General features: G+C 40.9%; 1 protein-coding gene across 1 annotated transcript; it reads left to right on the plus strand.

Annotated features, from left to right (window-relative positions):
- The first annotated feature begins 1650 nt into the window (after positions 1–1650).
- SH2D4A (SH2 domain containing 4A) lies at positions 1651–25883 on the plus strand. Its single transcript, XM_073004012.2, has 9 exons — positions 1651–2007; positions 10335–10494; positions 11831–11954; positions 15219–15302; positions 16624–16747; positions 18709–18931; positions 20883–21013; positions 23564–23784; positions 24682–25883. Exons 1-9 carry the CDS (start codon positions 1842–1844, stop codon positions 24772–24774), a joined length of 1326 nt encoding a protein of 441 aa, XP_072860113.2. The 5' UTR covers positions 1651–1841; the 3' UTR covers positions 24775–25883.
- Positions 25884–26006: the final 123 nt, after the last annotated feature.

The raw sequence follows: 26006 nt of genomic DNA on the forward strand, positions 1-26006 counted from the left end.
TTGTCTTCTTCTCCAGAACTGCATTGATTCTTGATTTGGAGCTTTCCCTTTTCCTCTTGTTAGCACATATTCAAGAAATCTGCCCCATATATCATAGAAATTATTCTTTTTCATCTCTCATTTCTTAACCTTTAAGTTACAAGTTAACTTATCATTTATAGCAGTGTTCCATATTTCATTATACCATTCTTCCATTTGAAATTCAAACTTTGATTTCCAATTCCTAGCTATTATTAATCTTGTCGTTTAGTCGTTTAGTCGTGTCCGACTCTACGTGACCCCATGGATCAGAGCACGCCAGGCCCTCCTATCTTCCACTGCCTCCCGGAGTTGTGTCAAATTCATTTTGGTAGCTTCAATGACATTGCCCATTAATCTAGCTGCTGTTAATAAATTTGTAATCAACTCTCTAGTCATCTTATCATATTCCACATTCTCAAATATTGATTACAGAGCTATTAAATTCTATATCTTTTCACATATGTCATTTAGTTCTTTAAAGATTAGTTTCCAAAATATTTATACTTTTTCACATTCTCACCACATATGAAAGTATGTACCAATTCCCTTCTCACATTTCCAACAGACATTCAGATAACTGGTGTTAATTTTATTTTGCATTAATTTAATGAACTAAATTTCATATAATGTGCACATCTGATTGCTGAGGCACACATCTTTAATGTAGCCTGTTGTGGGAGGGAAAATGGGTTAATCACAGGAGCCACACATTTTCCTTAACGTCCAGTTTGAGCGCAGAAAAGAGGAGCAAATCCCCACCCACGTGGAATAAGATATGTGACAACTCTCGAATTTCCTATACTGAATTGTGACAACTTATGTTGGACACAATTGATGTGTGCATAGGTAAGGTAAAGGTTCCCCTTGACAATTTTTGCCCAGTCATGTTCGACTCTAGGGCGCGGTGCTCATCCCCGTTTCCAAGCCACAGAGCCAGCGTTTTGTCTGAAGACAATCTTCCATGGTCACGTGGCCAGTGCGACTTAGACACGGAACGCTGTTACCTTCCCACCAAGGTGGTCCCTATTGATCTACTCGCATTTGCATGCTTTCGAACCGCTAGGTTGGCGGGAGCTGGGACAAGCGACAGGCGCTCACTCCGTCACGTGGATTCGATCTTACAGCTGAAGATCTAAAGACCTTACAGCACAGAGGCTTCTGCGGTTTAACCCGCAGCACCACCACGTCCCTGTGTGTGCATAGGAGAATAATATCTCACTTCTCAGCATTGGTGTTTAATCACGCTGGCACTCTCACTGTTATCTGTGGGTGTTTGCCAGCACTTACTGTCTTAAGATTTCAGGGAAGGGTTCACCTCTGTGTGACTGCCATGTTAATTTCCTGGTGTCAAAAAAGCATGTTTACTGAGTCGGAGAGGTAAACCACACCTGTGATTTTAGCCATAGAGAGAATGTTTTGACAGTATTCAATTGGAGCAACCTGTTTCTTTTCTAGTTGTTACTGCTTTATTTTTATTTAAAAATTAAAAGTTCTGTGTCACCTTGGATACTCCTTGGGTGTCTGAGTGCAGCCAAGTTCTCCTTGGCTTCTTTCCTTCCTGTGAACTCTTTGTTTACTTTAGTTGGTCCTTGCAGGAAGTCAGAGCTAAAATAGGTGCAGTCATTGGGAGTGTAATTGCCATGTGGAAAGCCCGCATTCCTGTCTCTCTCCAGGGTGGGGATAATTGTGTCTCCCCTTTGGGGCACTGATGTGCTTCTGCCAGCCAGGCAGGCGACTGAAAGAGAGAGCAACTGGTCCCTCTCGCAAAGTCTGCTTTCTTGGCAGAGAACTCTCCTGCCCAGAGGACTTCCCCAGTAGCCATGCTGAAGCAAATCCTCAAAGACATGTATGTGGACCCAGAACTCCTGGCAGAGCTCAGCGAGGAGCAGAAGCAGATTTTGTTCTTCAAGATGAGGCAGGAGCAGATCAGAAAGTGGAAGGAAAGAGAAGCAGTGGCAACTCTATCAAAACTGGCACCGGGGAAAGGTCAGTGTGTGAGAGGATTTGGCAGAACCCAGGAGGGAATCCACGATTATTTGGCCTTGGTGGTGTCTATGATGATGTTAGTGCTGTACCCAATAATTTGGAGAAACCATATCTCTGTTGGTGCCGGAGATGGGTGCACTAATTTTGGTTATGTTTATTGAGTTGTTGTTGTTTTCTTTTGTTGTTGGTGTTTGTATATTGTTGCCTTGTTACTGCCTCTTTTTATAAGATAGTGCTGTACCCATTCAAATACATTACCAGGTCAATTTGCTGTACAATAGGATACAATGTAATGCAATTTTTGGGTGTAAAAAGTACTTTCCTTGTGACTTAAATAATACTTTGCTTTTATATAGTGCTTTAGAATACTAATACAAACAACTGCTTAGTTAGATTAGCCAAAATTATTCCTCTGCTCCTTCAACACAAAGAGAGAGAAGGAGAAAGGTTGTCTGATTTGTAATACGTTTATTAAAGGTGAGATTTAAGGTGATGATTTTCCATTTCACATGGTTATGTCTCCAGACTATTAGTTAAATCAAGTACACAGGCAGCCAATTGTTCAGCAACAATTGTTGAAGTCAGGTTGATCCACTCCAGTAGCTTTTATACACAGGCAGAAATTTCTCTGCTCCACTACAGATGAATGGTTTCCTCATAAACATTACTTAACACTGTGTATGTCTTCCTTCCTGCCTTGGAGAAGGAAGTCTGGAAAAAGAATGAGAGTTTTGAAGGCACCAAGCACCTGTGGTATGAGAAAGCAACAACAAGTCCATTTACGTTCCTCCATAAGAGGAAGAGTGCATGAACTTGCATGCATTTCCTTTTCTGTAAATTACTCCTATAGAACTCTCTGGACCATTATAGTTCCAGTTTTCTTTTTTATTATTTTTACAGTATTTTTAAAATGAAAAAAGTTACAGAAAAGAAAAAAACCAAAAAAGCAAACATAACTAAATGATACCTTAATAACACAAAAATACATAAACAAAGTACATAATGTGCCCCCGGCCCATCAAGACCACATATAACCATTTTTCCTGCATCTACGAAGCCCTATTCACCTTCCAAAGCTACACTGATTCTTGCAAAGATACACAACCCTTTCATTTTATTAACAGAAAGTCGATCAAATCTCTCCAAATATCAATAAAATATTCTTATTTATCTCACCTTTCTTTGATTTAAAATTACACACTAATTTATCATTAATATTTACATTCTAAACTTCTTTATACCATTCACCCAATTGAAAATCATGCTTCACTTACCAAAACCTTGTTTTCATTAATCTTGCTGCTGTTAAAAAAAATTGAAATGAAACCTTTCATTGCCAAAGTCCATTGCTTCTTATCAAATATTGATAAGAGAGCCATCTTAGGGGTTTGCCTCTATATTTAACTTAATTATTTCATTCATTTCCTTGAAGACTGACCTCCAGACTTTTAATATATTCTCACATTCCCACCACATATAGAAATAACTGCCTACTTCCTTACATCCTCTCTAACATCAGTTAGAATATTTAGTATCTATATGATTTAATTTCACTGGAGTTAAATACCATCTCCAGACTAATTTATAAAAAATTTCCTTTATCCTTATGCATATGCACATTAATATTCTTTTATCCCATATAGTCTTCCACAGCTTGGAACTTATTTCTTTTCCCAAATCATATTTCTATATTGCTTTAAGAACATCTTGCTAGCCTTCTGCTTCTATTAAAATCTTATAAACTTCACTTGTTGTCCCTTTCACTATCTTATTTTCATTGACTTCAGTAAGGCATTTGATAAGGTACACCACAACCTACTTCTGCATAAGATAGAACAATGTGGGATAGACAGCACAACTACCAGAGGGATTTGCAGCTGGCTGACCAACCGCACCCAAAGTGTGGTCCTCAATGAAACCACATCTACTGGGAGAGAAGTGTGCAGTGGGGGCCTTCAAGGTTCTTTCTTGGGCCCAGTGCTCTTCAACATCTTCATAAATGACCTGGATGAGGGGATTGAAGGAGCACTCATCAAATTTGCTGATGACACAAAGCTGGAAATAATTGCTAATACTTTGGAAGATAGACTCAACATTCAGAAGGATCTAGATAGACTCAAACATTGGGCCCTATCCAATAAGATGCAGTTCAGTGGTGAGAAAAGCAAGGTCCTGCACTTAAGCAGGAGAAACCAGATGCACAGGTACAGGATAGGTGGTACCTGGCTCAACAGTAGTACCTGTGAGAGGGATTTAGATGTCCTGGTGGACCACCATCTAAGGGTGAGTCAGCAGTGTGCTGTAGCTGCTAAGAAAGCCAACACAGTCCTAAGCTGCATCAACAGGGGGAATAGCATCAAGATCACGGGAAGTAATAGTACCACTCTATACCGTACTGTTGAGGCCGCACTTGGAGTGCTGTGTCCAGTTCTGGTCACCGCAATACAAAAAAGACTCTGAGGCCCTGGAAGGGGTGCAGAGAAGAACAACAAAGATGATAAGGGGACTGGAGGCTAAATCCTATTAAGAATGACTAAAAGAACTAGGTATGTTTAGCTTAATGAAGAGAAGACTGAGGGGAGACATGATAGCAGCCTTCCAAAATCTGAAAAGCTGCCACAGGGAAGAGGGCATTGATTTATTCTTAACTGCACCCGAGGGTAGGATAAGAATCAATAGATGGAAACTCATCAGAGGGAGATCCAACCTGGAAATAAGGAGGAATTTCCTGACAGTCAGAACCATTAAGCAGTGGAACAGCCTGCCTCCCAATATTGTGGCTGTCCCATTGCTGGAGGCTTTCAAGAAAAAGTTGGACAGCCATCTGTCCAGGATGGTATGAGGTCCAAGATGGTATGAGGTCTCCTGCCTTGGACAGGGGGTTAGACTAGAAGACCTTCAAGGTCCCTTCCAATCCTACAATGATTCTATGATTCTATGACTTTTTCCTTCTGTAACACCGAATCTTCAAATCTTTTAAGATCCTTATAAATACAATTTCTTTTTATACAGTCTTTAGTCTATTTCTCTAACTGAATAAAATTAAACCAATATATTGTTTCCAATCCTAGTACTGTACTGCTATTATTTGCTCATTATCATCCACCTTTCCCAACCAACCTTTTAATTTAATAACTTGGTTCTTCATAAACAAATTTTGACTGTATCATGATACAGGAATCCTGGCTCTGCAGCTCCTGTTACATAAATGGGTGCAATCCTTCTGCTTACCTGTGGAGAAACTCAAAGGAAGCCCCCCAAGGGGGACTACAGTACATTGTTTTATGTCATGTAAGGAAAATAATCTTTTCTTCCTCCCATGTCCTACAAAGCTAGCTATGGCAATACATTCTACAAATTTTATTTCAAATTTCCTGGAAATTTCTCCAACTCTACAACTGGATATACTGGAGACACTAATGAAATAAATATTTTTTCTATACAGTATCCAAATTAGTAACATTTTAAGAAAAAGAGTTTTCAGTTTTTTAAATAATACCCTTATTTTTTTAAAAAAAATTCTCAGGTGTTAAACCAATTTCCTGTGATTCCAAGTTTAGCATATTAAATTATTAACCTGAGATATAGTTTTAAATACATGTTTTATTTATTTATTTATTTATTTATTTATTTATTTATTTATTTATTCATTCATTCATTCATTCATTCATTCATTCATTCATTCATTCATTCATTCATTCATTCGACTTCTGTACTGCCCATCTGGCTACAAGGCCACTCTGGGTGGTTTACACTAGAAAAATAAGACACGAAATAAAGACATTATCAAATCACAACCATCACTGGGTGGATATAAACTCAAAATTAAGCAAAACCAAATACAAATCAAAAATTGAAATCAAAAATAAAACATACAATGTAAAGAAAGAAAAAAACATAAATAGTTAAGAGATAAGAGGGCGGAACAGAGATAAACACTGGAAAGTAGATGTCAATTCCAGAGAAGCCTGCCTAAAGAGCCAAGTCTTCCAAGATCGTTTAAAAATCACGAATGAAGGGGCCAGATGGATTTCAAGTTGGAGATCATTCCAGAGGTGAGGGGCTACCACTGAGAAGGCGTGGTAGTTTGGCCTCTCTTGGGGTCAGTGGTCTCAAGCTCCCCACCTGAGAGTATTGAATAGGTCAGGCAGATCTCATCAGGAGGAGGCATTCTGTCAGGTATATAATCTGTTAGGAAGACCTTACCTTCCTGTTTTTGAGATTTATACCGTATCTTTTCATTAATCCTTACTTTCCTCTCTCCATTACTGAATGTATTAATCATATTTTGACAGTCTTTCAGCTCTCCTTCTGTTATCCTTACTGTTAACATCATAAATAAAAATTAATCTTAGGTAAAATCTTCATTTTAAACACTGCTATTTTACCAAACCAAGAAACCCCCATCTTCCTAAAATCATCTAACTTACTTTTATTCTCTTGCTTCAATTTATCAAAATTTTCTTTTTAAAAATATTTTAAATTCAAATATTTAATAGACTTTTATATATTAACATCTGATTTTTCCCAACGACGTCTTTTTCCTCTTTATAATAAATAACGACATCTCTGATTTATGCAAATTTATCTGTAACCCCATTATCTCTCCACATTCTTTCAAATGTAATTTAACCCAATTGATAACCATAAATGGGTTCTCTATTGTTAATAAAGAATCATCAGCAAATAAACTAATCTTAACTTAAAACCTATACCACAAATTAATTTATCATCTCTAATAATGTTCAGTAACAATTCTATAACTAAGTTCTGTTCTTTGTGAAACAAAATTAGAGAAAAAGATGGATTTATGTAGAATGAAGAAAAGATGAAAGAAGGAAAACACTGGAAGAAATCTAGGGCCATGATCATTATCTCCCTTCATGAGCTTGCCTGGGCGTTAAGCTCATCAGGGGAGGCCTTTCTCTCAGTCCCACCATCTTCACAGATGTGCTTGGTTGTGATCACAGGAGAGGGCCTTCTACGTCACTGTTGGGTTTTTTAACCAATATTTAATACGAACTTTAGTGCTGTTAGTATGGAGAAGAATCCATGGACTTGGCATTAAATTAGGGTGGTCAATTTCAGTGGGCCTGCAGGCCAGTTTTCACACATACACACACAAACCACAAAATTAATTGTCAGTTAGAAGCAACAAGAACAAAAAACATTAAACCAAGCAGTTTCCTTTTTCTGGATTTTCTATTAAAATTTGTTGGCAAACCATGGAAACTCATTTTAAAAAAAGATGATGTCAGCCTTTGCATGAAGTCATTTGTTTGTGTTTCAGAAATTGGAAAGCTACTCTATAGAAGAAAGCCTGCTTTAATTCATTACCATTGCAGTTTTTAACCTTCAAATAAAAGACCATCTTAAAAAGAAAGAAAATGGCAAAATTTTGTTAAAGTTACTTCAGAATGCCCATAAAATCTTTTTCTTACCCCAAAATAATGTGGGGGGGAGGAACAACAACCTGTAAATGTTACACATCACACATAAAAAAGTAAATATTCGCCAGTTACATTCTTCTGCATATTTTGCCTGGCTGTAGTGCTTGCAATATGTTATAGACCAGAGGTCCCCAACCGACGGTCCACGGCCTGGTGCTGGTCTGTGGCCTGAGCCGGACTGGGCCACAGAGACAGACCTCCCCCCCACCCCTGCACACACTCCCCCTGCGTACAGCCTGTTTGCACCTGTGCATGCATGCATGCACCCTTGTGAGAGCTCTCCACCCCTTCACACATGTGCACGGGTGCCCCCTGAGCACCACACCGCCCTTTGCACATGCACATGAACATGTGCCCCACACGAGTGTTGCACCACCCTTTGCATATGCACATGAGTGTGTGCATGCCTGCACGAGCACCCCCGCTCCTTCATGCATGCGCGCAAGCACAGGGAGGTGCCCCGCCTTCCCCAGCCAGTCCGTGGGGCTAACAAGGTTGGGGACTGCTGTTATAGGCAATCTGTGCTATTTATTTTATTCACTGACTGGGATTAAAATAATGGATAACTAGAACAGTGCACCCAGTGAAGTTCTGTACTTTTACTGCTTCCTTGAATGGATCCAAGGAGACTGGGAGAAGTGGATTGTACTATTATTTATTTATTTATTTATTTATTTATTTTTTTATTTATTTATTTATTTATTTATTTATTTATTTGATTGATTGATTGATTGATTGATTGATTGATTGATTGATTGATTGATTGATTGATTGATTGATTGATTGACTGATTGATTTAAAATATTGTTATCCCACCTTTCTTCTTAAAAAGGACCCAAGGCAGCTTGCATCATTAAAAGAACATTTAAAGCTAACAACAGTGAGTATACTGATCAAACAAATACCACATTAAAAGACAGTAAACAGAAGCAATGCCAAAAGCACATTTAAAGCAGTAAGACACAACAATCTATTTAAAAGCCCAACTAAGGCAGCCAGTCAATGAAGGAAAGTTTGCCTGAAGATCAAGGTCCTCATCTGCTTGTGGAAGGACAGTAATGATGTGGCCAGGCTGGCCTTCTGTAGGAGGGACTTCCAGAATCTGGGAGCAGCAACAGAGAAGGTCCTCTCCTGTGTCCCCACCAAAGACACCTGTGAAAGCTATGACATGCAGCTGTACTACACAAAGGGGATGAAGGGTCAAAATCACAGTGGAGGTGGCTATCTCTTGGGCCAACATAATAGAATCATTAATTATATGGATGGGCAATTTTCAGCCCTGGGTCATGGCAACACTTCATGAATTTGGGTGGTGATGGTTGAGGTAATAAAGCCACCAGGGACTGGATATGATGATAATTACGGGGATGTCATCATGCAGGCATGGTGAACAACTGTCTAAATGCTCCAGTACTGTTCAGTTTCATATTATGCCTACAAACCAGGCCTTGCTAGTTTCCTTTACTGTATAACACATAATTTGGTTACAATAGTAGGAATATGTCAAATTTATAACTAGCATTTAAATAGTAATTGAATAATCAGGTTATGAGCTGTAAATGGAGTACACGTCACTGAGATGTAGCGCTGTTGTGCTCTGCTTTACAACATTGTGAAAGACTGTTGCTTTGTACCAGTCAAAATTGCTTGGTATTTTGAAGGCAATTTGGTCTGTTTTACTGTTATGTACTATCAAGTCACATCTGGGTTTTCAAGATATGTGATATACTATATTTAAGAAGTAGTTTAACCAAGGCCACCTCTCTGTGGTTTCCATGGCTCAGAGGGGATTTGAACCCAGGTCTCCCAAGTCCTAGTCCATCACGCCACCCACTACACCACACCAGCTGTCACTGTGTTTGTTAATAATTCCTAATTAAGCAGGAAACTGCCTTGAGCTATTCAGTTGTTTAGAGCTACTCCAGATTTGGAGAGGCTCTGGACAAAGCGTTCTCTACCAGACGCCTCTCCTCTACCAAGTCTTAGTCCCTGGCTATGGTGGACACACTATGAACAGCTAAGCCTAGTCACCCTTTAGATTTCCGACAATGCTGAATGAGAGTGTGTTGGGAATACTATAGGAAATAACAGGGAAGGTTAGCAAAATGTGATTTAGAATTAAAAATAAATACAGGCAGATTTTCTTGAGAAATCTCAAATTCTGCTAACAATATCTAGAAATCTGCATTTTTTTTCCTTTATGAAAATCTCACAGTCTCACACCCACCCTAGGAATGTTTTTCTGCCACCCTAATGGAGCACATCTTCCAGTTTCAGAATCAATGGCCTACACTTTCCACAAGTACATTACCAGTTGTTGTGCTGAATAGGGGTAGGGCTAATACGATGAGCTGGCCTACCTCTTCCACAGTCCCTTACTGGTGGCCATTTTGGGTGAAGCTGATGGGAACTGTAAGCCAAAAACACCTGGAAGGGCAAAACCTGTTCTAACCTATGTCATCTCCTTCACGAGTGCATCTCTGCTGACAGAGATAGGAGATAAGAGTGGGGACAGCTGGCTTACTTTTACCATTTGGGCATTACTCCTGTTGTTGAGCGTTCTTTGATCTCCTCAAGACTTTGAATATGTCACCCTCCATTAATAACAATAACAATATGCCATCAAGTTGACTCCAACTTGTGGTGACCTTTTCTGAGGTTTTCTAGAAACAGAATACTCAGAAGTAGTTTACCACTATTCCCTTCTTCTGGGGGCATGCTGGGGCCATGTACTGTAGCTTGCCCAAGACCACACAGACTGCCTCTTCTTGTGGGAAGTACGGTGAGGAACTGAACTCTCAGTCATTGCTTCCACTACGAGATACACAGTCCACTGAGCTAACCACCCTCCATTGCCTGGTTTAATTTCTTTTGCAGCCCATGGAAAATCTGTGCAGTGGAAGCTTGGAGCAGATGGTGACGTCTGGGTGTGGGTCATGGGTGAGCACCCACTTGATAAGCCGTACAACCTGCTCTGTAGTGAAATTCTTGCTGAAAGAGTGAGGCAGCAGTCACTTTTGGAAGCAGAGGCAATAAGGTTAGTATGGTTCTCCATAAACTTTTGAAACAATAACAACAACAACAAGACTGGTTCTTCCAGTCTAGCTAGGGGTCTCCCCCCCACCCCCGAGCCAAAAGGAGTTTCTTTTCGGAAAAAGGTAAAAACTTAGGAACTTGTAGGTGAACATTCAGGTGAAAGGTAATACAAAGTAGTACAAACCCTTTTAGAATTCATAAACTACCCTAATAGGTTGCTATGAACTACAACTCTCAAGGAACTACCTTTGCTTAACCAAAGGATCCAAGTAAGAATAGCAAGGCATCGTTTTACAAATAAACGATGCCTTGCTATTCTTATTTGGATCCTTTGGTTAAGCAAAGGTAGTTCCTTGAGAGGAAGTACAGTATTATTCTGTGTATGGCTTTTGGTTTCAAGGCAACAGTGAGGGGAAGTTACTTTTAAGCCTAAAACTCCCAGAATGCCCTCCATGGCCAGTGGATTTTAGTAGTTGTAGTGCAAAAATGTAACTATCCCCGAAAATCTACCATGAATTCATGAAAAGTAAATCTTTTTTTTTACACATCCCATGCAAGTGCATGCATATACAGTAAGTGTTTACAGTCCTGTTTTGCATGATCATCAATTCTTTTGCTATGTAAGATCTATCATGGAGGTTGCCTGTTCTTCATTTTGGCTTAATTTTTTTAAAAAAAAACTGAAATGCAAGCGCAGCTAGGCTACCAGGATGATTCTCAAGTAGGATGTGTACAACCATTTTCCATGTGCCAAATTCCTGGCATACATCTCCCTACCTCAGGCTACTACCAGCCCTTCCCAGAAATGTACACTGAGAAGAGATAAACAGAAATACAAATACTTTACTCTGTTTTGAAGTAGTAGAGTCCTCATGCTATGAAACCAGAATGGTACTACTTAAGTATACACAGAGATTTCCAGTAATACACACCGTCTCCCTCCCTCTCATTCTGTGGATCAGAGCTGGGGTTGGGGTTGGAGTACAACTCCCAGAGGCAACACACACACACACACACACACACACACAACACACACACACACACACACACACACACACACACACACACACACACACACACACACACACACACACACACCAGAAATCCAGGGAGCAGCAGTTTAAAAAGCATCCTGTTGAAAACTATAAGATACAGAAACAGAAGTGTTGATACACATTTACATATTTATAGGAGACCATGCCCTTGTCAAAACTTCATCTTCCTCATTCTTAAAATATCTCTTCTTGAAGCTCAGTAAAAATTTGGCCAATGAAAAAATGCATAATTTGAAAAGCTTTTCCCTCCCCCGTCAACTGTCTTCTTTCTTTCCCTCATAGAAGTCGTCCAGCAGAAAAAATTACTGAGCCTCCTGCAACCTTGTCTTCACATTCTCCATCCAACACCCAACGTGGGTCAGAAACACACAGAGAAAGGAAATCCTCTGGAATAGGAGATGAACAGGTGGGAGTGAGAAAAGCTCCAGCTCCTGTCAAAAACTCTGTTTGGGTTAATATTCACGTTTTACTATTCAGCTTACAAGCGAACACTCAGCTGACATTAAGAGAGCTCCTTTGTGAATTGGTTGGTGTTTTCAGGAAACATAAGTAGAGGTCAGACTGTATGCTATCAGATCTCTTCGCATTTCAGAGCTTGGGAGAGTTTCTTTTGTCGACTAAAACTCCCAGAATCCCTAGCTGGGAAATTGGGGGAGTTGTGTAGTACACAAACCAATTTCCAAACTTTGCATTTTTAGAGACTGAAAATCTGTCATGGCAAATGGTTATCCAGGCTGTAGTGCTCCAGGAGAATTAACATTTTAAGTGCAGATATGGAAAATGGTACTTTCCAGAAGTTACCATTAACAGTAGGTATTCGAAGAGCAAAACAATGCCCTTTTTTCACTCCTTTGGATAAGCCCTCCATTTGTGTTAATATTTAATGCAAAGGAATGTTTGTTAAGGAGGCTGGTCACAAGATCACCTGGGCTCACATCACTCTGACAGAAGTACTTCCCTCAGAACTTGGAGGTCAGCCTATGTTTGAAATAAGCCTTGAACCGAGTGTATCTCAAGTACACGATGGGTACAAACTGATGTGCACTCATTTGCTTGAATTCTGTTCTTGCTTATGCTTTTTGGTTACAGTCCACAAATTCTCATGCGTTCATCAGTGTGCTGGTCTTTAAAGTGTCAGAGGACTCTTCCTGGGTTTTGCTACTATGGACTAAACCAGCTACTCTGTGGAAATTCAAACATGAGTGTTATTGTGCTACCTTTGATGGGATTTTCCATATGACTCAAGGTTTACCCAGATGATGTCCAGATGTTTTCGGAGCTGTGTGGGATACAGCTCTACTACTGTTACAAGCAAGCTACTGCAGGAACATAAGAATGGCTCTCTTCACATGCTTGACTGAATAAGCTGATTTCCATATTTGTCTTCTGTTTTTACTGGGCAAGGCGTCCTCCCTGTATGCCCAAATGCAGTATGGTACTCAGAGCATGTATGGGATTGCTGAGAAATATTTTCCCTTTTAGCTTGGCAAAGGGCAAGATGGCACCCAATACCTGTTTCATGTACAGAAACCAACAACTCTGGCAACTGAATTTGACTTTGGTGCTGGAGACTGGATTGTGTCTTCTACCACATTGAAATACAGTGGGGTTTCTACTTAAGAACTTAATCCGTATTGGAAGGTGGTTCTCAAGTTGAAAAGTTCTTATGTTGAATCTGCATTTCCCATAGGAATGCATTGAAAACCATTTAATCCGTATCTGCTCTTTTCTGTCCATAGAAACTACAGTGGAACCTCTACTTAAGAACTTAATCCGTTTTGGAATGGTGTTCTTAAGTTGAAACGTTCTTAAATTGAAGCAAAATTTCCCATAGGAATGGACTGAAAACCAATTAATCCGTTCTGGCTGTTTTTTTGTTATGTAGAGGTGCGTTCGTACATTGAAGCATTAGTTCCCATAGGAACTAATGCAAAGCTGGTTAATACGTACTCTACCACTAGGGGGAGAATTTTTTTTTTAACCTAAGATGACCTAAGGTTAAAAAAAGAGCAGGAAAGGTTTTTTTTCCTGTTCTTATCTTGGATTTCTGTTCTCAAGTAGAAGCAAAATTTAGCAAATGGAGCTGTTCTTAAGTTGGATTGTTCTTAAGTAGGGACGTTCTTAAGTAGAGACCCCACTGTATTATGTGAAAAAACAACAGTTCTCAACATTTCCAAGCCAGAGGGGAACGGCCAGGGGCTTGGAACAAACAAAAAGGAGGCTGTTGCCGCCACCACTGCCATCTTTTCTGCCCCTACAATCTGTATGAAAGAGGTGTCTGATCCAGCCTGATGGTGTGACCAGTCCTAAGTCCCAGATGGTATCGATGTTTGGCAAGGAATATGAGTTTGTAGGGAAAAAATGTAGGGTTTCTCAAACTTATTTTTGTCTATCTGTGTGTGTGCGTGCACATATGCATATGTGTGTAATCATAGAACTGTAAAGCTGGATCATTGAGTCCAGCTCTGTCAAAGAGTTACAGTGGGGAAGAGAACTCCCAACCTCTGGCCCCACAGCCAGATTCCTAAACCACTGAACAATCCAGTGTAGATTTCCCTGACCTTTCTCATAGACTCTAGGGTGGCTAGGTGCTCACCTGGAGACATAGCCTACCAGTGAAAATAGTAAAAAATGTCAATGGTTCATTGTTCCAATCGTGTTTCACTCCCAATTCCCCCTCTTCTGGATATTTCATTGCCCTTATTGCTCCTTCTACTGTTATTACTGTACAGGTTTCTATCTAGAACAGAATCACTTTACCCATAAGCGTGACTAGAATGTTTGGTGACGAGGAGGCCATTGCAAAAGGAAGGGGGCAGTGGCATTGTAAGTCTATACAAAATAGCAACAAAATAAATTCATTTTACATAACTAAATGTAAATGATCTGAGTAATAATATCAGCCTTCATTCGTGCCAAAATGTTGAAGAACAGAAAAGAAGGATTATTTCATATTGAGTAAAATGTTTACCCACACATTTTCCTTTTTTAAATAAAAAGGTTTCTGTATTTAAAGCAAATTGTTGCCAGAAAGATCTGGGAGGAGCAAAATAAATAAATCAGTTTTGCAGTTGCATAGTTGATAGCGATGCAGACATACATCTGGTTGTATATTGTAGCTGTATCATAAAGTTTGTTGTCACCAAATAAATGGATTGCTCCATCCTTTAATGCATATTGCCATCTAGGTTCACTTTTCTTTCTTTCCTTTTAATTAAAGTTAGCCCTTCTGCATGACCCCAAACTTTCTGGACATAACTTTCTGCATTGTTGTTGTTGATTCATATAGACTCAGCAATGTGTTTAGAGTATCAGATGTGACATCATGTATTTAATTCTTGAAGTATTTATATTGTTTGGGTGTTGACATGTCAGATCTGTTAATCTGTATGCCTACCTTCCTGTCTTTCTGTCTTTCCCCTGCAATTTCTCCCAAGAACTCAGAATTGCATACATAGTTCTTTGTTTCACAACAGTCTGATGAAGCAAGTGGGACTGAGAGATAGTAACTGTGTATCTCCCTGGGAACTTGGTTCATAATAATCTGACATTTAGATTAGTAAAGTGGGTGTTCCCCTGATCCACATATTTTGGATTAGAATTAAATTCATTCACATCTAGGAATGGATGTAAAGCTAACAATCCCGTATTCTATCTGGTTGACTTTCAGTCTTCTGTGAATAAAACAAGAAGTATAGAGGAGATGCTAGCTGAGTCTATGAATCATCAATCAAGGAAGTATGGCTTTCAGCAGGTAAGGAAAGAATCCAGATTTCTCTGGGACAATGTTATGCCAATACCAATGCTTATGCTTCAGCTTTCTTGAGAGATAAGTCATGCTGACATTACCTAAAACATAAACAAACACAGGGGATAAAATCCTGTAGTTTAGGTTAGTAAGCCACACTACGTAAATTGGATCCATTGAATCAGTGGGAATTTGGTGAGAACTCCACTGTAAATTCAACTGATTAATCTCGTTGTGACTTTGAATCAATGATTAACATTTAATTCAAATCAATAATCTGAATCAATGATTCAAAGTGGTTGACTCACCAAATCCCCATTAATTCTATGGGCCTACTCAATTGTGAATTAAAATGCTAAGCACATGATTTCAGCCACCCTGAGGTGAGAAATTCTAAAATTGTTGGAAACTTTCAAACTTGCTTAATATACAGGACTGTCTGCTTGCGATATAATGTGAGGATGCGTGATAAACTACAGAGCTATAGCTATGGCAGGACTTTAAGCCTTTGTCCCTTTCTCTAAAATGGCTGGATTAATTTTTAAAGGCCATGGATAAGCTCTAGCTCCTCAGAATTAGTAGACTGTAGTGACAAGGAGGCTCCAAATAGAGGTACACATATCTTCAGAGGTATGGGAAATTCCCTTTTCAGAATGTAACTCCAAAATTTCCCCCAGCTTTTTTAAAGATTGGAGCCAGGCAATAACATTTTCAGAATTGCTATTCAAAGTGATATATGAGAAGCATCATTGCCTATAGTGCGTGTGTACACTCATATTATCCATGTACCTGTGTGATACACACACACACACACACACACACAGAAAGAGAGAGAGAGAGAGAGAGAGAGAGAGAGAGAGACCTCCCAGTCCTTAATATTTTGGGAAGTTTAATTTGTTTCCTGCCTACCATTGGCCAAAATACTTTAAAATCAGTAACAATAAGAAACAAAGCAGAAAGAATTGTTCAAGAAATATCTCTAATCTATATAAACAGAACATTACATCTATTTTGTTGAATTTTTGTAAACGCAGTTCAGAGACCTTTGAACTGTCTTTGAGCTTCATTGGATGAGGGAATGCCGTGGAAGAGTAATTTATATGGTTTGTCCAGTATGTGACTCTGGCCACAAATATAGTGAAAGGGAAATGTTTAATTTCCAATTAAATGTTAAGGTTAATAATCCAGTGGTAAAAGGATTTAAAGTTCTTGGCCTCTGTAGAAGAAGATGATAGAATTGTCTGTTTGTGACAAATGTGAATGTTTAGCTCAGAGAATAATGATTGGTACCCTAAGTGAAATCGTTCTCTTTGTGTATGTATGGCAGAGCAAAGATCTACTGATGAAGATGACCGGAAACGAAACCAGTGTGCGAGGAGAAGTGACTGCAAATGCCACCAATGAGTCTCTACAGAAATTGGAGAAGGAAGATCCTGATTGGGTGGAAACTTGTAAGGCATTCTATGAATGTTTTGGATGGAGACCTGTCACCCTGAGCTGATGCTCACCTTTCATTCTCCTGCGATGAAACTATCCCCCAAATGTGTCCCTATGTGGTGTCCTCAGTACAGAATCACACTTCAAAATATGGTACCTTTGGGGGCATGTCCTAAGTCCTGCCTCCTCCTAGGAGGATTCTGTAGGTTAGTGGCAGAGCACCTGTTTGGTACCCTTTCAATCCGTGTCATAAATCTTTTAAAAAAGAATCAGGCCCCTGGTGCTGAGAAATATCTGCTTGAGGGTCAAACAAACTGAAACGGCAGCTTTTTATTTAAAGTGACAGCATGTTGCTCATCCCACAATTGCGTGCCTGAGCCACCAGACCTGCAAATGAAGCTTGTTTGCTTCCCAGTGACCAATCACCAAACAAAGCAAGTGAATTTACAGAATGAGAGAAGCTTGTGCTGCAATAATCAGATTAATATCAATAGTTAAGAGAATCACCCTCTAAACGTGAAGCTGCTGTTTCATCTACTTTGACCTCAGACTCCAGGTAGCTGCTGCCAGAGAGATGAGCAAACAGAGTTTCCTTGTGTAAGGTAGCTTCCTCTCTTTCATGTGCAGAAAGATTCTTGACATCTGTTGCCACCCTTGCCAGGAAAGCATCTTGGATAACAGGGCAGTGAAAGACAGTTGCCTGACACCCAGAAGATCTGCTGCCAGTCAGAGCTGGAGAAACTAGTCTGGGGATAATCTCCAGTGGAAAAGGGCTACAAAGGGAGGAATCAGTCAAACTGTAGCCTCAGCAGTTGCATTGCATAAAAAAAGAGAGGATGTGACCAAAACAATTACAGATCCACACAGAATGAGTACTGTACTTCTATGCCAAGTCCTCCACATAAATATGGTGGAATTAAATTAATTTAATGAAACAGAAGCCAGCTGGTATCTAAACATTTCAGTTTAATCTTTTTATATTGACACAGAGCAGTTCATGGAATGGAAAGAGGTAAATTTCATGGTTTTTATTTATGTTCTTGACAATTTAGACATACAAGACCAGATGTATAAGCCAAAGAAAAAAACATACTGTGCGATTCATACTATATAGCTGGTTGCCATGCGTGGAGTGGTTGATTGGCTTTGTTTCTTTTTCCTGCTTCTGCTCTGTTTGCCCCACCCTGTTTTTGTTTTCTGTGTGCACTCCTGGGAATTCAGTAGCAAAGCAGTTATGTATTTTGAGATAGGTGAGAATTTTTGAGATAGTTGGAAGTTTGAGATTAACTTCTGCTTTTACTTGCATGATTCACACCCTACAAGTTCAATAGCCATTCAACCATCATTAGAGAAGGGAAGGACCAGGAAAAGGAAAATGAATTGGGGAGGAGCTGAGGGAGGGGTTGAAATTCCCTCTTCCCCATGCGTGGAAAAGGTTTTAATTTTTTAAACATGTCTCAGAATCCTTCAGCCAGCATGGCCTCTTGCATGTGGGTCCTGATCCATACTGGAGTTCATGTGCTTCTTAAGCAGTAAGAAAGGTAGCCTCATACTTCCTTGTGTGTTACGCATTTTAATACATGTAATTGCAATGTAACCATCAGATTATAGAGCCAGCAATTGCTCTGGCCCACCCAAAAATCTATTGACAAGCAGAGAAAACAGCAGCATCGATCAATCAGCATGGACATTTAGGCATCTTGCAAAATAATGGCCAGAATCCTATGATTTAGTTGTGCTGGAATATGTGTCATGGCATAAATCATAGGACAATTGCCATGAGGTAAGGCATCATCCTTTGTTATCCTGCTTGTTATCCCCTGTTGCATAACAACTCATGCATCTGGCACAGGATGCATGAGTTGATGTGCAGCAAGGGATAACAACTTGTGCATGTTAAGATTTTACTAATAGGAAAGATGTTTCTGGCTCTTACATAAAACAGCTGGGTGATACTGTTCTTTTCTTGTTTCAGTGCGGCGGTCAAAAGCAGCTGATGAAAGGCGTCGCTCCCTCGCCAAAAATGCCCGAGATGACTACAAGAGGTTGTCCCTACAAGGCATCCACAAAGGAAAAGCTGCTGAGATTTCCAAGATTGTGAAGGCAGGGGAGCAAAAACAGCAGCTTCCTCCACCTTTGCCACCGAAGCCAAAGAACCTCCCTTTCCCTGCTCGACTGGCCAATGGAGAACCACACAGGTGAGTCACCTGGAAAGAAAAGTTGAAAGGGAGCCCCTGGGGAAGGACATGTGAGACCTGTGCTCACTGTGGTTTATGGTCATGGGGCTCTGGTTTCCCTCTCCTGATGCTTCTTAAAGTTTAGAAGGAAGACTGAGACACCCCCCCCCCCACGTAGCCCCATCAAACAGAGAATTGTATTACGGAAGCTTGGTTGGTTGATGGAAGGTCATAAAGGTCTTGGCATTGTAGAAATGGAAGATCTTTCAACTTGAGATTGGAATTCAATTTGAGAAATGTGTCCAGAGGACCATTTTTCCAGTATTGGGCAAGGCCAAAGATGAAGTGGTTGGATCAAAACCTCTAGCATCTTACTGCTTAAGGTTCTTGCTGGCAGCAACTAAGGAGAAGCATTTTGAATTTTTTGGAATGGGGGAAGCTTCTAGAAAAGCTTGGGAATCACTGAACATCCAGGCAATCAAGGCATGACCATATGGGGAGGCCAGGTGGGTTAGATGGGACCCTTGATAGATCAGGCTAGACCCCCGTTGCTGACCCCTTGTAGTAGCAGTTGAATCACTCCCTTGCATGTCGGCAGTCCCTGCCTTTCAAACGTCATTTTTACACAAGGTGCAGTGATGGCCTCTAACCCAAGTCGAAAATGATAGATGATAGATAATGCATTATGAGTCATTGGAAATCAGTATGTTCCAGGGAGATGAGGCAGCCAACCTTTATGAGTGAGCAATCACACCGGCAAAATAACTCTGTCTTTACATTAGAAGAGCAATCACATGAAAGCAGTTTTGTTTGTAAACAAGATACCATACAAAAGTTTCCTGCCATGAAATAGTTTGACCCTTTGGTCACTTTAATAAGGATCAGGCAGGTTTCTGAAGGCTAGAATCATCAACAGTTATTAGTCATGACAGCTGCATGGCAATTTCAGGTACTGTGAGACAATATACCTCCAGATGTCAAGCACTGGCGATGCACAATGGATGGCCATAGCCTTGCTGCCTTGCTTATGAAAATTTTTGGCTGATGGGATTAGGGTGGGCCTTTTACCTTATGCAGCAAGACAGTATTTGATTTGACATATAAATAATACACCAGGGACGTGGTGGCACTGAGGGCTAAACTGCAAAAGCCTCTGCTGCAGAGTCAGAAGACCAGCAGTCGTAAGATCGAATCCACGCGATGGAGTGAGCTCCCGTCGCTTTGTCCCAGCTCCTCGCCAACCTAGCAGTTCAAAAGCATGTAAATGCGAGTAGATAAATAGGTACCACCTCGGTGGGAAGGTAAAACAGTGCTCCCTAGTCACGCTGGCCACGTGACAATGAAAACTGTCTTCGGCCAAGCGCTGGCTCTACGGCTTGAAAAACAGGATGAGCGCTGCCCCCTAGAGTTGGACATGACTGGTCTAAAAATGTCAAGGGGAACCCTTACCTTTACTTTAGAAATAATACAAAGTATATTTGAGGTTTGGTGGTCTTACACAGTGGCTGCAAGCTTCTCCTCCCCCACTCATTCTACCAATATTTGCACTGACCCTACTAATATTGTGCTAGACCTACTAGACTGTATACTAATATGCCTGTCACCTGCAAAAGCTCTAAGATGGGGGTGAGGAGGAGAGAAAAAGCATCCTAAACAAAGCTGAGTAGACCAACTACATCTGAACTGTAATGTATTTTAATTCATTTGCTTCTGGCTACTGTATGCCCAGTCACCCTGGACTGTATATCCATATAATTGTGTCCCTCTCTCCCCTTCATCTCCTATAGTAGTTTCCCTACCAAATGTACGGTAGGTTGAGTCTTATCATGTAAAGCTGCCAGTGGTCTTAGAAAGCACAGGACCACTTGTACAGCTAGGGTGTAGTTTATATATATAAAACATGGTTTGTTTTAAGGTTAAATCCAGGGCACATTTTAAAAACTGTAAACCATCCATTCTTTTGTCATGACAGGAAGCAGGCGGTCCAAAGAACCATCTCCAGTTCTACACAGGAAGGCATTGTGCGGTGGTTCAAGGAGGAACAACTCCATCTCCGAGCTGGCTTTGAGAAATCGACAGACAGGATTGCACCTTGGTTCCATGGTGAGTATTCTGCCTTCTCTTCTTGAGGGGGTCCCAGTTCTGGGAACCCCTGCCCAAAGGGATTTTGCCTTGCAGGTTATCTCGATGTACTCACTTTTTCTTAATCTTGTACCTGCAAATCCAATCCTGGTGTTTACTACTGTTCTCCTTGGTGTCCCGCACCAGATTAGGTTAGATCTGTGGGCAGTTTGCAGAAATCTGGTGGCCAGTTTTCTTCCCCTGGGACTCATTAAACCAAATTCCACTTTTCATTTTGAAAATGCTTACTTTGAGCTGTTGAATGGTTTGTGCAACCAGGGGACTGTGCTGTGTGACCTATTTAAAAGGAGAATTGTGACTTCTGGGGGTTAACCTTTACTTACCAGAAACAGAAGAGGGCAGGGCAGGGTGCTGCGTAAACACTTGCAAGTATTGCATGTTTAGCTTAACTAAATATTAAGTTTAATGCCCAACGGGCAAGGAAGTCTTAGGGTAATTCCAGGTGGAAGTCGTCTTGTAGTGTCCATTTGTCAGTCAGCTGATTTCAAATGCAAGTGGGATTGTTATTTGTTGCAGGGTTTTGAATTCCTCCATCTGCACAGTGGAAGTGCAGGCATTGACAAAGTAGAATAGCTTCAAATCCCCCAGATTACCCCATTTTTGTCATAAATCGGCACTTACAGTCTCAATAACTCATTCAGAAACATTACCGTGAACAGATAACAGCAATCTAACAACATGACTGTTTTCAGCAAAAAAACTTCATCAGATTCAGTGCTTCCAACAGACCACCAAGAGGGGGAAAGGCAGAGCGGTTGGAGGGTCTCTTTTTGAATCAACGTCAGAGAAGGAACTATTGGTTCATGCTGTTAGTGAGACCCCACCCCAGAAAGTTCCCTCCCGGCCACACCTACTAGAGGCAGTATGCGAGGTTGCAAAACCCCCAACATCATTTGCCTTCCAAATGAGGGCATCTGTCCCACAACAAATCTGCTTTGCTGACTTCATGACTTATACAAGGCTGCCTGGATATTTCCTTGTCCCATTCCCCCCCCACCTTGCCAATAGGTCTGCCCTCCCTCTTCCTCTTCCTTCCACTTCTTTCCCACCCATTCAGAAGAATGGCCTTCCTTTCTTTTCCGAAAGGAAGGCCATTCGTACATGGTGTCTTTTTTCTGATGCGTCCCAGAGAGGTTTCTTGCCCAGTAACAAAACTTTCTTATGCAAGACCTATTGAGCTTAAGGGGAGTTACTTCCAAGTAGCAATTGTCACAAGGTTTAAGACAGGACAAATGTTGCTACTGCCATTTGCAAGTAAGTGCTGGGCCCCGTTTTGAGTTCAGCCAACCATTCATGGCCAGCCAGTGCTTTTTTAAAAATTTATTTATTTATTTATTTATTTATTTATTTATTTATTTATTTATTTATTTATTTATTTATTTATTTATTTATTTATTTATTTATTTGTTTGTTTGTTTGTTTGTTTGTTAGTTAGTTAGTTAGTTAGTTAGTTAGTTAGTTAGTTTGTTTGTTTGTTTGTTTGTTTGTTTGTTTGTTTGTTTGTTTTAGCCCTCAGGCAGAGGGAAGGATAAGTTTAAATCAACCCCCTCCCATTTGCAGTAAGCCCAGTACTGAGCGGGATCCAGTCGTGCTGCAGTTAGTTTCCATCTTTTCCCACCTGCATGACCCAGAATGTTTGGGAATTATAGACCAACAAATCTCTAGACACTAAGTTAAGGAAAGTTGTTAACTTTTCATAGTGAGATCACTTTCACCATAATCCTAACTAAAAAAAAATGCACAAGGTGTAGGGAATCTGGACCTAAAGCCCCTTCTTAAAAGCAGAAATATCTCTGTGGTGGCATATGCCCCTTCTGCTGGCTGATCTCAGGGATATTCTGGCCGCGGGACCTGGCAGGAGATCTGTTTTTTTCAGCCAAGATCTATCTACAGAAGAGCCAAGAGAGGAATGGAGGAGGGGGTGGAATCAAATTCCCAAACTCTGGCTCCATGGCCAGGTACTCCATCTCACTGAGCTATCCAGCTCTTCAGCCTTTGGTTAGTGTGCCTATAAAAGCTTATCTAATTTGGGTCTAGGCTATTTGAAGAGCCACATCTCCCCATCTAAACTCCGCAGGTTTTTAAATCTTCAGGTGAGTCCCTTCCCTTGCTTACACCACCCCCACAGGCACATCTGTGAAGGACATGAAAGTCTTTGAGTTGGCTGTCCCCAGGCTATGAAACAGCCTTTCCTGAGAGGCCAAGCTCCCCACTCCACCCCACCCCACCCCACCTCCTTGCCCTTGTAGACCTTTCCCTTCAAGGAAGCTTCTGGCAACTGAATGGGCTGCAGAGAAAGGAATTTCAATGGCAGATGCTGCTCTTCTTTGGTTCTTGTAGATGTTTCAAATTGTTTTAAGTTACTATATTTTAATATTTCCACACCTTTTGATTTTATAACTAATGTATCTGGATTTCTAAATCCTTTTGTAAGCCCCATTAAGGGTTACTGGTCTGGGTGAAAGGAGAGAGGGATATGAATAAATAAATGTCTCTTTGTTTCTGGGACAGGTATTTTAACAACTAAGAAAGCAGAAGAACTTCTGAGAGGCTTGGTGCCTGGGAGTTTTCTGATCCGGGTCAGTGAAAAGATTAGAGGTTACGTTCTGTCATATTTGTCAGCAGAAGGCTGCAAACACTTCCTGATTGATGCCTCCGGGGATTCCTACAGCTTCCTTGGTGTGGACCAGCTGCAGCATTCAACATTGGCTGACTTGGTGGACTATCATAAGGTGAGTCAAATGGTGGCAGGCTGCCAGCCACCCTCAACGTGTCTGCCCCACCAAGCAGGTGTGCTGATTTAGAGCAGTTTTGCTTTATTTGCAAGATGAAAGATGTAAACAGAGACAAAAGAATAAACACAGACCCTTAAAGCAGGGATTCCCAACCCCTGCTCTGAGGCCTTGGCAGGACTGGACTGCGGAGACAGATCTCCCGCCACCCCATGCACGCACACACGGCCCACCCATTCGTGCATGCATGTGAGCATACCCTGCTCACGCACAAGCACGCCCTGCCCACCTGCAAGCGTGCCCCACCCACCCATGCATGCGCAAGTGTGTGCCCCGCCCACCCATGAGCTCCCCTGCTGACCTCTCCCCCCAAACAGTCCGTAGTTCGGAAAAGGTTGGGGACCACTGCCTTAAAGATAAGAAAGAGACAACGATTGAAATGAAGTGAGGGTAAATAGTTAATATAAACCATTTCATTCACAAGAATTTATACATAATTCCTGTTACAAAGCTGGACTCAAATTCAGCTGATGAAAAAACTTGCCACAGCTGTTCTTAACATCTTAGGTCTGTCTCAGGCTTGGAAAAGTTATGTTTTGGACTATATTTCCTAGATCGCTTGAGATGACACAGCCACTGGCCATACCAGCTAAGGAATTCTGGGAAATGTAGTTCTACCTGAGTAACTTTTTCCAAACTCTGATCCGACTTTACAGTACTAAGATATGGTGATGACAGCTGAGCTACCTTACATGATTCCATCCCCCATCTTTGTACCAGCAAATATTAGTCAGTCCTCAGGAGGCCGAGAGCTGCTGGTTTTTGATGGGTTTTAATGGTTTGGGGGATTAATTTAGAAGGATGCTTTCTCATTTGTAATAGTTTTCTTTTTGTTAGGATGAGCCCATCACATCTTTGGGGAAGGAGCTCCTGCGATACCCTTGTGACCAGCAGGGTGAGGAACCTGATTATCTTGATCTTTTTGAGTGAGGTCTGATGGCTCCCATCACCTACCATGTGGAGGAATGGGCAGATGCAGTTTTATGGAAGCAGAGCTGACAGCCTCTTTCATTGCAAAGTTATGGTGCAAGATTGTTTGATAATGAATTGACAAGAGATGGCTGCTCTTAACAGTGATGAGTCTGAACTGCTAGCAACTGTTGCTCCAAAACCATGATCAAGACATAAATGAACAAAGGATGCTGAAGGAAACAAACAAAAAAAAAGAATCAAGCTATTATGACTGAAAGACAATTGTGCTATTAAACTGTTCACAGGTATCTTTGCTGAGGCTGAATTCTGCCCTCGTGTACTGCTGTTGAATGAAGTCATATGGAAATTTCCCAAGTGTAACCCACATTTCTCGCAAGTTAGCCCTCCAGATGTTTTTAGACTACGGTTCCTATCAGCCTCAGCCAGTGGGAAGATAGGAACTGAGTTCAGTATGCCTGGAGAGTACCAAGCTGGGGGAAGCTGCCAGCAATACTTGAAAGGGTTAATTTTATTTGGGAAAGCTCCAAACATAGAAACAGTCAAGGCTCTCTTTACGACAGTGCTTCCTGTGAGACAGGGAACCCGCTCTGCTCCTACGAGCCCCTGCAAGTGAATTTAAGCAAGGCACGAAGACCAAGGCTATTGCACTATACAGTACTTCATATTGTCCCCATTTTCCTGGGACAGTCCTTCTCTTCTGCATCTAGTTCAGGACACACTGTTGCAAAGAAAACTGCCCATTGAAAATGAAGAGTTATTAGCATTGTGCGTTTGGGCAGGGCTTTCAATCACTGATCCTAAGTATGAGAAAGTGGTGTTGAAAACACAAATGGAAGTTGCTCTTCTTGCCTGAAAAACGTTGGAGGGCTTGTTGAACTGGGATCCGTTGCTGCTTGATTGTGTTTTAATTCTTCCTTTCACTCCTCAGTGAGGAATCATCTCCACTAATCAAGAGGAAAGCATTACTTTGACCAAATGAAGACAGAATGATTAAAACATTGTGAGGACAGGCTCTAAATATCCTGCTGCATTTCCTTGTTCTTTCATTATCAGTATTATCTAAATGTCCATCAAAATATGTCAGGTAAATATACCTGTATTTTCATCTGTGTCTGTATTTAACTGATGCTCCATTTTGAGACTGGGCGTTTTCCAAAGGTTACACATAACGACAAGGGAACACAGACTGAGCAAGCAGGGATTAAGGTCACTGGCTGTTAACGTAACAG

The sequence above is a fragment of the Pogona vitticeps genome, chromosome 6 (genome assembly GCF_051106095.1).
Source record: "Pogona vitticeps strain Pit_001003342236 chromosome 6, PviZW2.1, whole genome shotgun sequence".
Taxonomy (NCBI): Eukaryota; Metazoa; Chordata; class Lepidosauria; order Squamata; family Agamidae; genus Pogona; species Pogona vitticeps.